The sequence below is a fragment of the Hyla sarda genome, chromosome 1 (assembly GCF_029499605.1).
Source record: "Hyla sarda isolate aHylSar1 chromosome 1, aHylSar1.hap1, whole genome shotgun sequence".
Taxonomy (NCBI): Eukaryota; Metazoa; Chordata; class Amphibia; order Anura; family Hylidae; genus Hyla; species Hyla sarda.
In genome coordinates, this window is record NC_079189.1 from 2,176,848 (window position 1) to 2,189,892 (window position 13,045).

A 13,045-nucleotide genomic window follows, 5' to 3' on the forward strand; every position below is an offset into this window, starting at 1 on the left:
GAGACAAGAGGAGTGAGGATCCTAATCACAAGAGCTTACAATCTATGAGGAGGAGGAGACAAGAGGAGTGAGGATCCTGATCACAAGAGCTTACAATCTATGAGGAGGAGGAGACAAGAGGAGTGAGGATCCTGATCACAAGAACTTACAATCTATGAGGAGACAAGAGGAGTGAGGATCCTGATCACAAGAGCTTACAATCTATGAGGAGGAGACAAGAGGAGTGAGGATCCTGATCACAAGAGCTTACAATCTATGAGGAGGAGGAGACAAGGAGTAAGATTTATACTGCTGAGCCCCGCCCACTCCTGTCACATGACCATCCTCACAGGTCCTTCATCCGCAATCTCTTCTATCCTGCTGAGCTCCGCCCCCACATGTACTGGTCACATGATTGTGACATCATCACAGGTCCTACAGCTCCCCCATCCAGTAGTTACAGATCAGGTCCTGTTCTCTGCTCCTATAATAGGATATAATAAGGTAAAGTTGTTACATGAGGTGAAATTTGTTACATTATTATTTTTATATTACTCTCAGTTCCAGGGCGCTGCCCATATGATGAGGGGTTATATAGATGATTTACACAAGAGCAGAGATGGGGTTATTGTAGGGTGTGCGGGGGGCGGAGGGTTAATGTAGGGTGTACGGGGGGGGGAGGGGTTATTGTGGGGTGTACGGGGGGCGGAGGGGTTATTGTAGGGTGTACAGGGGGCGGAGGGGTTATTGTAGGGTGTGCGGGGGGCGGAGGGTTAATGTAGGGTGTACGGGGGGGGAGGGGTTATTGTGGGGTGTACGGGGGGCGGAGGGGTTATTGTAGGGTGTACGGGGGGGGCGGAGGGGTTATTGTAGGGTGTACGGGGGGCGGAGGGGTTATTGTAGGGTGTACGGGGGGAGGAGGGGTTGTAGGGTGTACGGGGGGCGGAGGGGTTATTGTAGGGTGTACGGGGGGCGGAGGGGTTATTGTAGGGTGTACGGGGAGGGCGGAGGGGTTATTGTGGGGTGTACGGGGGGGGCGGAGGGGTTATTGTAGGGTGTGCGGGGGGGGCGGAGGGGTTATTGTAGGGTGTGCGGGGGGGGGGGCGGAGGGGTTATTGTAGGGTGTGCGGGGGGGCGGAGGGGTTATTGTAGGGTGTGCGGGGGGGGCGGAGGGGTTATTGTAGGGTGTACGGGGGGCAGAGGGGTTATTGTAGGGTGTACGGGGGGAGGAGGGGTTGTAGGGTGTACGGGGGGCGGAGGGGTTATTGTAGGGTGTACGGGGGGGGGCGGAGGGGTTATTGTAGCGAGAGCTGAATGTCGGGATAGCGAGTTCCAGTGTATGGGGGGAAGTTCGAGAGAAGTAATGGAGATGGTTGTGTGAGGTGCGGAGGAGGGGAGAGCACAGGCCGAGGTCTAGAGATGATCGGAGGTTATGGGAGGGGGGGGGGGGTATCAGGAGATATATGGAGGGGACGGCCTTGGATGTTGTGGAAGTTTCAACTGAATCCAATGGGCAACTGGTGACTGACAAAGAGGAGAGGCTGAGGAGGAATGAAGGGAGAGGTGGATTAGTCAGGCAGCAGAGGTGAGGATGGATTGGAGGGGGAGGGATGAGTGAGTGATGGAGGCCGCAGATTGGGTTGTTGCAGTAATATTCCGAGTGGGAGATGATGAGGGCAGAGGCAGGAAGTGGTGAGGGCCTCGATTTACGGTTCGAAATTTAGAGCAGAATTGAAGGTGACTCCAAGACAGTGGGACAGGGGGGAGAGTGGAGCCATTGACTGTGATTCATAGATTGGGTGGTGGGGATATGGGAGCGGGTGGTGGGGATATGGGAGCGGGGGGTGGGGGAAGATAATGAATTCTATTTTCTCCATGATGAGTTTTAGAAAGCGGAAGGAAAATATAGCCAACAAATACTCTGGGATGCTTGATAGAAGAAATATGGCGTCCGACCAGAGGTGGATTTTGCCGTCATCAGCCTAGAAGTGGTTCTTGAGGCTTTGACAGTCAGCAGATCATTGGCCATTTTGGTCAGGGCGGTTTCAGTAGTGTGGTGGGGATGGAAACCAGATTGAAGGTGGTCAGATAGTGAGTTGGATGAGAGGTAAGAGGACAGTTCAATGTAGACATGTTGGCAATGGGGAGACACGAGATGGGGCGGTAGCCGGACAAAGAGGATGGGTGGAAGGATGGGTGTGATGGTGTTTAGTGATTGAAGAGATGTTTTAGGTTTCAGATGAACACTGTAGTAAGGTTGGTGATAAGGAGGTATGGGATTACGTTAAAGGGGTGTTCCCCCCCCCCCCCCCCCCAGACATCTAATCCCCCTATCCAAAGGATTGGAGTGGGGCGTGGCCGTGACATCACGAGCCTCCAGCGCTGAACCTGATGCTCTAAACTAACACTGTGTGCAGCTGGGGACCCCCGCGATTTGACCTCTTATCCCCTACCCTTTAGATAGGGGATAAGATGTTTAGGGGTGGAGTACCCCTTTAAACAAACTGTTCAAAATGATGGAGCCAATGCCGGGAGCTTGTGACATCATAGCCCCACCCCCTCATGACGTCACACCCGCCCCCTCAATGTAAGTCTATGGGAGGGGGCGTGTCAGCTGTCATGCCCCCTCCCATAGACTTGCATTGAGGGGGTGGGGGTGACGTCATGAGGCGATGGGGCTATGACGTCACGAGCTCCCGGCGCCATCATTCGGAACAGTTTGTTCAAAACGCTGAGCAGCGGAGTACCCCTTTAAGTGCACAGGTAGTGAGACATGATGTGGAGAGGAGTTGGAGAGCTTGTCCTTGATAATGATGGAGCAATGAGTTATGGGGGAAGAGCACTGAGCAGGTTTTGGCTGTGGGTATTGCCTCTGTGGTTATGTCAGATTGGTGTGCCATGGTTGTCTACTGATTTGTGACGTTCTTTTATGTGTAAAAACGGCAAAAATCGAGAGAAAAGGTAATTGTGATGTTATAGAATGAATTGTGGAGAGTGGCAGAAGAGTGTCTGAGACTTAGAGAAGGTCAAGATGTTTGAGGTCCCTATGAGGGTGGGCTGGGGGGACAGTAGAAGAGAATGTCATATAAAGAGGCATCTTTGAGAGGAGCCAGGTAGTGAAGTAACCAATGAAGGTGCTTACTGGGAGGAGGAGGGGTTTAAGACTTTGCAATACTGAGGGAGCTGGGTGGTGACAAGATGGCGACATGATGGATGGGATTTGGTGAGGAGCCCAGGGTTAGGAAAGATGTGGAAAAATGACAGAAGTAAGAAACAACTGACAATGTTGTAACTTGGGGTTTCGGGAGATTAGAGAGTTTAAGGATTAAGGAGGTTACAGTGATGGGGGAAATAATTTTGAATTAGGTTATGTGAAAAAAGGGGGTGGGAGGAAACTATGTATGTATGTATGATATTGATCACTTACCTTGTTATCAGTATGTGACCCAACCAGTGAGGTAAAGTATGTTGTGTTATCCACAGCTGATCCAGTTGTCTCCTCTTCTCCTGAATGACCCCCAAGGATGGACAAGGACAGGAATGAGATGACTAAGAGAATATTACACTTCACCTTGGAGATCCTCCACCTGCTGACCGGAGAGGTGAGGTGACCCATCTACATTTCCACCATTGTTGTACCCCATCTACATTTCCACCATTATTGTCCCACATCTACATTTCCACCATTGTTGTCCCCCCATCTACATTTCCACCATTGTTGTCCCCCATCTACATTTCCACCATTGTTGTCCCCATCTACATTTCCACCATTGTTGTCCCCCCATCTACATTTCCACCATTGTTGTCCCCCATCTACATTTCCACCATTGTTGTCCCCCATCTACATTTCCACCATTGTTGTCCCCATCTACATTTCCACCATTGTTGTCCCCCATCTACATTTCCACCATTGTTGTCCCCATCTACATTTCCACCATTGTTGTCCCCCATCTACATTTCCACCATTGTTGTCCCCATCTACATTTCCACCATTGTTGTCCCCCATCTACATTTCCACCATTGTTGTCCCCCATCTACATTTCCACCATTGTTGTCCCCATCTACATTTCCACCATTGTTGTCCCCCATCTACATTTCCACCATTGTTGTCCCCATCTACATTTCCACCATTGTTGTCCCCCCATCTACATTTCCACCATTGTTGTCCCCCCATCTACATTTCCACCATTGTTGTCCCCCCATCTACATTTCCACCATTGTTGTCCCCCCATCTACATTTCCACCATTGTTGTCCCCATCTACATTTCCACCATTGTTGTCCCCATCTACATTTCCACCATTGTTGTCCCCCATCTACATTTCCACCATTGTTGTCCCCCATCTACATTTCCACCATTGTTGTCCCCCATCTACATTTCCACCATTGTTGTCCCCCCATCTACATTTCCACCATTGTTGTCCCCCGTCTACATTTCCACCATAGTTGTTCCCATCTTTGGCCCCGCTCTATGTTCTGGATGTCTCTTTGTAGGTGAGGTCTCTAGAACTGACCCCAGTATTCCAGATGTGCTCACTAGAGTTCTATACAGGGGGCACAATCTCCTCTTTGTAGTGAGGGTGGAATACTGGGGTCAGTCCCCTCATTGTCTCTTTCCATACACAGGATTACACCATAGTGAAGAAGACATGGGGGGAGTGTGTGGCCCCCAGCTGCCATCTCCATGAGTCAGGAGGACGGAGCAGTGCCCGGGGCCCCATCATGGAGCCTCCACTTCTCTCACTGATACATGAGGAGAAGATCCTAGAACTCACCCACAGGATCACTGAGCTGCTGACTGGAGAGGTGACCCTGCTGGAACATTATACAGTAATGGAGGGGTCTTGTGATGACTGGAGAGGTGACACTGCTGGGACATTATACAGTAATGGAGGGGTCTGGTAATGACTGGAGAGGTGACACTGCTGGGACATTATACAGTAATAGAGGGGTCTGGTGATGACTGGAGAGGTGACACTGCTGGGACATTATACAGTAATGGAGGGGTCTGGTGATGACTGGAGAGGTGACACTGCTGGGGCATTATACAGTAATCGAGGGGTCTGGTGATTAGAGAGGTGACACTGCTGGGACATTATATAGCAATGGAGGGGTCTGGTGATGATTAGAGAGGTGACACTGCTGGGACATTATACAGTAATGGAGGGGTCTGGTGATGATTAGAGAGGTGACACTGCTGGGACATTATACAGTAATGGAGGGGTCTGGTGATGATTAGAGAGGTGACACTGCTGGGACATTATACAGTAATGGAGGGGTCTGCTGATGATGGTATCATTGTGTGTCAGGTTCCTATAAGGTGTCAGGATGTGGCGGTCTATTTCTCCATGGAGGAGTGGGAGTATGTAGAAGGACACAAGGATCTGTACCAGGACATAGTCATGATGGAGGATCACCGGCCCCTCACATCACAAGGTAAGAGGAGACATAGATATCACTCTCACTACCTATTAACATTGAAATGTATCCAGCACTGATGTATTCATTCCTTGTGTGTTCCCTAAAGATGGAGTTATTGATAGAAATCCACCCGAGAGGTGTCCCCGCCCTCTGTATTCCCAGGACTGTCCAGAGGGAAATGTCCCAGAGAAGCATCAGGTAGATGATGCTGATACTATATCTCTATAGGGGGGTCCTGCAGTCATAGATGTGGGGATAGATTTTGGGGGTCTCTGTTGCTCCTCCTGTCTGCTGTATTGTAGTGAATTGTTCTATATGTCACATCAGGGGGGAGATCTGACTAATAATAAAGTGGAGGATGAAGAAGAGAGGACGAGGGGCCATCACCCGTGTATGAGGGAAGTGAAGGAGGAAATTCCAGGAGGTGTTGTCTCGGGTATGTAATAATTCCAGGAGGTGTTATCCCAGGTATGTAATAATTCCAGGAGGTGTTGTCCCAGGTATGTAATAATTCCAGGAGGTGTTGTCCCAGGTATGTAATAATTCCAGGAGGTGTTGTCCCAGGTATGTAACAATTCCAGGAGGTGTTGTAATAATGCCATTGGGGGTTATTGGGGGGGGTCCCAGTGACAGGATAGGGATAAGATGTCTAGGGGTTGAGTACCTCCTTTAAGGGGTTAATAGCATTTAGTGATATGCTTTACTGCAAACCCAAACAATGATGATCTCCAGGCTCTATTCTTTGCTTGGGGCAGGCTTGTAAGTATAATCTGTGACCTGTGCAGAGGTGATTCCAAAGGCGGGGGTGGGAGGCTGAGCTCCTATTGTCTTCTCTATCTACTGGTGTCACATTTCACTGTAATGCTGTACAGATAATTTTCCAGCTGTTTTCTCCTTATCATCATAGACAGGACAGCTAAATATTTGACCCAGTGGCCAGAACCAATAAAAACAAAATATGCTTCACAAAATATGTGTCACTAAAAAACATTTAATGTGTCCTAGCGACGTGTCCAAAGTTTTTATGGGCGTTGGTCTGAGTGTTCAAACTTCCACTGATCGGGATAACTAGTCGGGAGAAGGCCGCGTACTCCCCTCCTTGCTCTGTGTCACATGATCGAGACGCTCCATATACTTACGTTGGAAATGTGTCTTGACACCTGACATGGACACCTTTCGACTTGTTCTCCTGATCGATGAAGGCCAGAGCACTCAGATACACACAAAAAAACAAAATGTACTCAAAACGCACGTGTGCTTACAGCCAAATAGAAATGTTAAGCAATTCTCTACTTTTTGTAATGTCAATTTATACTTCAAACAGAAAATCCGAGTAAGAATTCTGAGGGAAACTTCATGTTATCCCTGAATGATAAAGGAGAAGATGAAGAGATCACGGAGCGCTCCTCAGGAGAAGACCTCCTTACCCCTAATGTCCATCCAGATCTATCCTATAATAATCCACCTGATCATGAGGAACCTTCTCCTGACCAACCACACATTGATACCACACCTGGAGAAAAGCCATATTCGTGTTCAGAATGTGGGAGATGTTTTTCAAGTCAATTACATCTGTTTATACATGGGGGAATTCACAAAACCGAGAAGCCATATTCATGTTCAGAATGTGGGCAAAGTTTTACCTATAAATCAACTCTTTTTAAACATGAGAGAAGTCACAAAGGAGAGAAGCCGTATTCCTGTTCAGAATGCGGGAAATGTTTTAGAAATAAATCTCGTCTTGTCACACACATGAGAACTCACACAGGAGAGAAGCCGTTTTCATGTTCAGAATGTGGTAAAAGTTTTACAAATAAACAAAGTCTTGTTAGGCATGAGCGGTATCACACAGGTGATAAACTGCATTTTTGTTCAGAATGTGGCAAATGTTTTTCAGTTATATCCAATCTTCTTGCACATGCTAAAATTCACACTGCAGAAAAGCCATATTCATGTTTAGAATGTGGCAAATGTTTTACACGTCAATCAACTCTTGCTTTACATGAGAAAATTCACACAGGAGAGAAGCCATATTCATGTTCAGAATGCGGGAAATGCTTTTCAAGGAAAACAGAACTTGTTAGACATGAGAGAAGTCACACAGGAGAGAAGCCTTATTCGTGTACAGAATGTGGGAAATGCTTTATGGATAAATCATATCTTGTTAAACATAAGAGAATTCACACAGGAGAGAAGTTATATTCATGTACAGAATGTGGGAAATGCTTCATAGATAAATCATATTTTGTTAAACACAAGAGAATTCACACAGGGGAGAAGTTATATTCATGTACAGAATGTGCCAAATGCTTTTCAGACAAATCATATTTTGTTAAACATATGAGAATTCACACAGGAGAAAAGCCATATTTATGTTCAGAATGTGGAAAATGTTTCTCAAGTAAACCAGAACTTGTTGTACATGTCAGAAGTCACACAGGAGAGCAACCATATTCATGTTCAGAATGTGGGAAATGTTGTACAAATAAATCAAATCTTAATATACATATGAGAAGTCACACAGGGGAGAAGCCGTATTCATGTTCAGAATGTGGGAAACGTTTCTCTAGTAAATCAGAACTTGTTAAACATGTGAGGCGTCACACAGGAGAGAAGCCTTATTCATGTTCAGAATGTGAGAAATGTTATTCAAGTAAATCGGAACTTATACAACATGGAAGAAGTCACACAGGAGAGAAGCCGTATTTATGTTCAGAGTGTGGAAAATGTTTCTCAAGTCGGTCAGATCTCAGAAATCATCAGAGGAGTCACACCGGAGAGAAGCCGTATTCATGCTCAGAATGTGGAAAATGTTTCAAAAGTAAATCGGGACTTGTAAAACATTGGAGGAGTCACACCGGAGAGAAGCCGTATTCATGTTCAGAATGTGGGAAATGTTTCAAAAGTAGATCAGAAGTTATTGTACACGAGAGAACTCACACAGGAGAGAAGCCGTATTCGTGTTTACAATGTAGGAAATGTTTCTTAAGTAAATCAAAGCTTCTTCGACATGAAAAAACTCTTCGACATGAAAGAAATGTTACTCGGCTAAATTCAGTCTTGTAAAACAAGGATGGAGTCACACAGGAGAGATGTATTTATGTTCAGAATGTGGGAAATGTTTTATTATTCCTATTAAATTAAGAAATCATCAGAGTAGTCGCATAGGAGAAAAGATGTTTTTTAATGATCTCATTGTGAGAAAAAATTTTAAGGAAAACAAATGAACCTCAACAAATAATTCAAATAGAAAAGAAACAAACTTCTTGTTTAGAATGAGATAAATACTATATGCAAATTTATTTTAAAAAGTTAGGACCTCCCCATGTACGGTTTTGTATTTTTCGTAACGTGAACATATTAATATTTGATCTTAATTCATGCGGTATATCAAGATAAAAGTTATAGAATTGAATAAAAAAAACTATAAACACATTAAAGTTTTTTCCTTTTGTGGCTTTAAGTCCCTGTACTGACCCGTTCGAGCAAACAACCCCCTGTCTTTTTTTTTTCACCAAGTTTAGGGGTGTGGGGAGGGGGCAATTAGAGAGGGGGTCTGGGAGAAGTGTGAGATCATTTTGGACCTTTTTTGTTTTAAATTTTCAAAAGTAAAATAATCAAGCAGTTTGTTAATTTTGCTGTCAGGGTGTATTTGCGCGACGCTACAGTTGCACTGCCGGCACACACAGAGTTACGGCAAGGTGAGCTCCTACTGCTGCCGTAGCCCTGTGTGTGTCCGCACGTGACTGCCAAATCCAAAACTTAATAACATTAATATCAAAGGGCATTGGTAACATGGCATCAACTCCATGTGAAAGAAGAAGGAATGAAGAACATACAGTGTTGGTACCATGGGAGACTATCGAAAAAAAGGAGACACGTGATGTCATGGTGGCCCCGAATACCTTGCAAGTAGGAGGATCACATGACCTCAGGTCAGCCAATAATGCCTTACATACAGCTTTGAACAAATTTAGTAGGTTGTATGGGGTTGGGACAAAGGCAACAGAAAAGACGTAGCTGCTGAAACCATTTTAGGGAGAAGTATATTTGTAGACCTATCTGGTAGAAGCAAGAGTGGGAGACTGGTAGTTGTAGTAGCCAAAGTACAGTAAGAAGTGGTCGACTGGTGGGAGTTGTATCCAGCGTACAGCAGGAGGTGGCGGACTGGTGAGAGTCGTAGTAGCCAGCAGGAATTGGCAGACTGGTGGGAGTTGTAGTAGCCAGTGTACAGCAGGAGGTGGCGAACTGGTGAGAGTCGTAGTAGCCAGCAGGAATTGACAGACTGGTGGGAGTTGTATCCAGCGTACAGCAGGAGGTGGCGGACTGGTGAGAGTCGTAGTAGCCAGCAGGAATTGGCAGACTGGTGGGAGTTGTAGTAGCCAGTGTACAGCAGGAGGTGGCGGACTGGTGAGAGTCGTAGTAGCCAGCAGGAATTGGCAGACTGGTGGGAGTTGTAGTAGCCAGTGTACAGCAGGAGGCGGCGAACTGGTGAGAGCAGGGGTGTGGAAATTTTATTTTAAAAAACTACTTGTCCACGGGACTAAAATGGCACAAAATCTACTTGTCCCTCCTGACGATCCACTTGTCCAGGCCAATTTTCGCTTTTATGCTCTCATTTTTTTCCTCCTCGCCCTAAAAAAAGCCATAACTACCTACTATAATGACACCTTTTAATTTCTCAATAACATATTCTCTGAACCCAAAAAAATATATATTTTAGGTGAAGTGAAATAGTAAAAGATAATTTTGCAGATTTGGTGGTTTTTCTTTTCTGCGCCATTTACCTTGTGGTTGAGATAACATGTTAGTTTTATACTTTAGACCAGCCTGATTACAGCAATACCAGATTTGTATAGTTTGTCATGTTTTACTAATTAAAAAAAAAGTTCAGAACTTTAAAAAAAAAAAAAAAAAAAAATTTAATTGCCATTTTTTGACCCCTGAAGCTTTTTTCCGCATACCAGGCTGTATGAGGGCTATTTTTTTGCGCCATAATCTGTTTTTTGTATCGGTACCATTCTGGTATTGATCTGACTTTTTAATCGCTTTTTAACTTTTTTTTCTGGGATATTATAAAAATTGCAAATCTGTGGTTTGGTATTTTTTTACATTTACCGTACGGGATACATAATGTTATGTTTTAATAGTTCGTACAATTACGCACGAAGTGATACCAAATATGTTTGCATATTTTTATATAGGAAAAGGGGGTGATTTGAACTTTTAACATGGAAGGGGTTAATGTGTGTATTTGAAACTTTTATTAAAACTTTTTTTTACACTTTATTAGACTTACAGGAGGAATCATTAGATTCCTCAGACAGATGAATAGATTCTATTGAACTCCATTGATCTGTGTGCTCTGTGATCCATTGATATAGTCTGGTCCAGCCAGGATCTATCAATGACAGAGCCGGGACAGCAGGGAACAGAGGTAAGCTCTCCGGCTACCTCTATAGTGGATCGCCACCTGCGATCACGCTGCGGGGGGGGGGGGGCGGCGATCCATCCTCCTAACATCGTTGATCCTGTCTATCAATATCTGTAGAGAGGGAACGTCGGATTGTTTCCACCAACGAGCTTTCAAGCATTTAGAAGCAGTCAGGACGGACAAAAACAACTTAATTCGACTACTAGGGAATTGATCAGGAGGGAGGTTTAGTAAATAGATCTCCGGAAGCAATGGGACAACCACTCCCATGAGTTTCTTGATAAGTGATTGGACCTCTAGCCACTTTCTGAACTTTATTATGCTGCTGTTAACAATTTTACTCACTGGACCTCTTATCTTATAACAATGATAAAACTTCTAACAATGCTGGAATTTTTGGGGGATAGTGATTTTTTCTGTACCTAGACACATTTTGGAAACTGTGAAACATCATTCGTAGTCCCAGTCCACCAGTCTTCAATGTATGCATATATATGTCAAATTTTCTCTCTCCTATCCATGTGTATAGGGTACTCTACTAGCCAGAGGGTTCCCCTGAGATATAGGTAAAAGCACATATAGAGACAGAGTACAATATGTAAAAGTAACACTGTTGTGTAGAATAATGTATGTTGAGTTCTGGGGAGAAGTGTTGAGAACCGAAGGGCCCCAGCAGCTAAGGCTTTGGGAAGATAGCCTCCAACAGCCCAATCCGAAACTTACTTTTCTGTATCTAGAGACATTTTGGAAACTATCCCTTTATATATTCTACTGGTGACTGGTTGTTTTGCGCACATTTCGGTTCCTACCTTGCCGTGCAGGGATCTGTTATGGTGTGACGGTGTCAATTGGCTTATTTGTATCTTATATAGGTATAGATGAAGCTAAAGAGAAGTTGTACAATCAATCCCTTTGAAAAAGTTACATTACATATCCCTGCAGCTGTTCTTTTATCCTGTGCAGATGCTCAAAACTGCAACTTATGAATATTTGGATACCTGGATACTTTTTTTCCCTCCATACTTTCATACAATACCCTTGGCCAGAATACAATAGTTTTTACACCAATGATCTCAATGTTTACTGCATTTTTTGGGATGCAGCTTTGATAGAATGACATATAGTCATATGGAAAGTTAAATACAAAGTTAGGCGCACAAATTGCCTCCTTTTTTAGCCTAATAATTTTTTTTAATTAAGAAATTGAATACTAAAGATAGATTTCAACAATTCCTCCCTAAAACTTGGGATGTAGATTAAACCATTTGGTACTTCTGGTGGGTTACGTCATTCTGCCAGCTCAGATTTTTGGTAGACGTAGAGTGGGGCCTATAAGTTTTTCAATCAAAATTTACTCTCTGTCCTAAAAGCCAGGGTGCACCTTTCCTTTGCACCCACCATGTGGTCGAGATCATGGCATAGTTTCTTTTGTGAACATAGGATAAATTGCGCAATAAATATTGGTGTGCATTTACTCACTTTATGTACACATTTGTGCAAAAAAAAAAACTTTTGTCACCCGTTTTGCACTAATCGCAGCGACAAAACGTGAGCCCAAACTACTCACCCTGTCTCTAGCTAGATACCATAGGGGTTGCAGTTTTTAAAACGGGGTCACTTCTGGGGGATTTCTACTGCATTGAAACCCCAATGGGTTCTTCTAATACAACATGGTGCCTGAAAACGTCACCCCTACAAATGGGGCTCCCTCCCTTCTTGTGTGGCCACACAGCAGTTTATAATAACATATAGGGTACTGCTGTATTCAGAAGAAATGTTACAAATCTTGGGGGGCTTTTTCTCTGTGTACCCTTAGTGAAAATGAAAAATTAGGGGTTACACCAGCATTTTAGTTAAAAAAAAAATTCAGATTTTTCATTTTTCTGACCCACTTTAACCAAAAATTGGTGTTTCTGCTGTTCTGGTACCATGGGAGGTTTGTAAATGCACATGGCCCCTGACTTCAATTTCAGCAAAATTCTCTCTCCAAAAGTCCAATGGCGCTCCTTCTGTTCTGAGATCTGTAGTGCGCCAGCAGAGCACTTAACATCCACATATGGGGCATTTTCTTACTCGGGAGAAATTGGGCTTCAAATTTTGTGGTCCATTTTCTCCTATTACACCATGTGAAAATAAAAAAAATGTACTAACACTATCATTTTAGTGTTAAAAATCCAATTTTTCATTTTCTCGTCCAAGTTCAACGCAAACCC

At 44.3% G+C, this 13,045-nt stretch overlaps 1 protein-coding gene across 3 annotated transcripts in view; it reads left to right on the top strand.

The window, feature by feature from the left end:
* The first annotated feature begins 406 nt into the window (after window positions 1-406).
* Window positions 407-13,045, top strand: part of LOC130279499 (zinc finger protein 260-like) — a 40,998-nt gene continuing 28,359 nt past the window's right edge. The window contains exons 1-7 of one of the 3 annotated variants that reach the window (XM_056528742.1): window positions 407-483; window positions 3,463-3,581; window positions 4,604-4,783; window positions 5,287-5,413; window positions 5,505-5,596; window positions 5,726-5,834; window positions 6,723-8,827. In XM_056528742.1, coding sequence (XP_056384717.1) covers window positions 3,504-3,581; window positions 4,604-4,783; window positions 5,287-5,413; window positions 5,505-5,596; window positions 5,726-5,834; window positions 6,723-8,464 — 2,328 coding nt within the window. In that variant the 5' untranslated portion in view covers window positions 407-483; window positions 3,463-3,503 and the 3' untranslated portion in view covers window positions 8,465-8,827. Of the gene's footprint in view, window positions 484-3,462; window positions 3,582-4,603; window positions 4,784-5,286; window positions 5,414-5,504; window positions 5,597-5,725; window positions 5,835-6,722; window positions 8,828-13,045 lie in introns of those variants that run through there. The other 2 variants (XM_056528712.1, XM_056528717.1) reach the window with 2 other exon arrangements.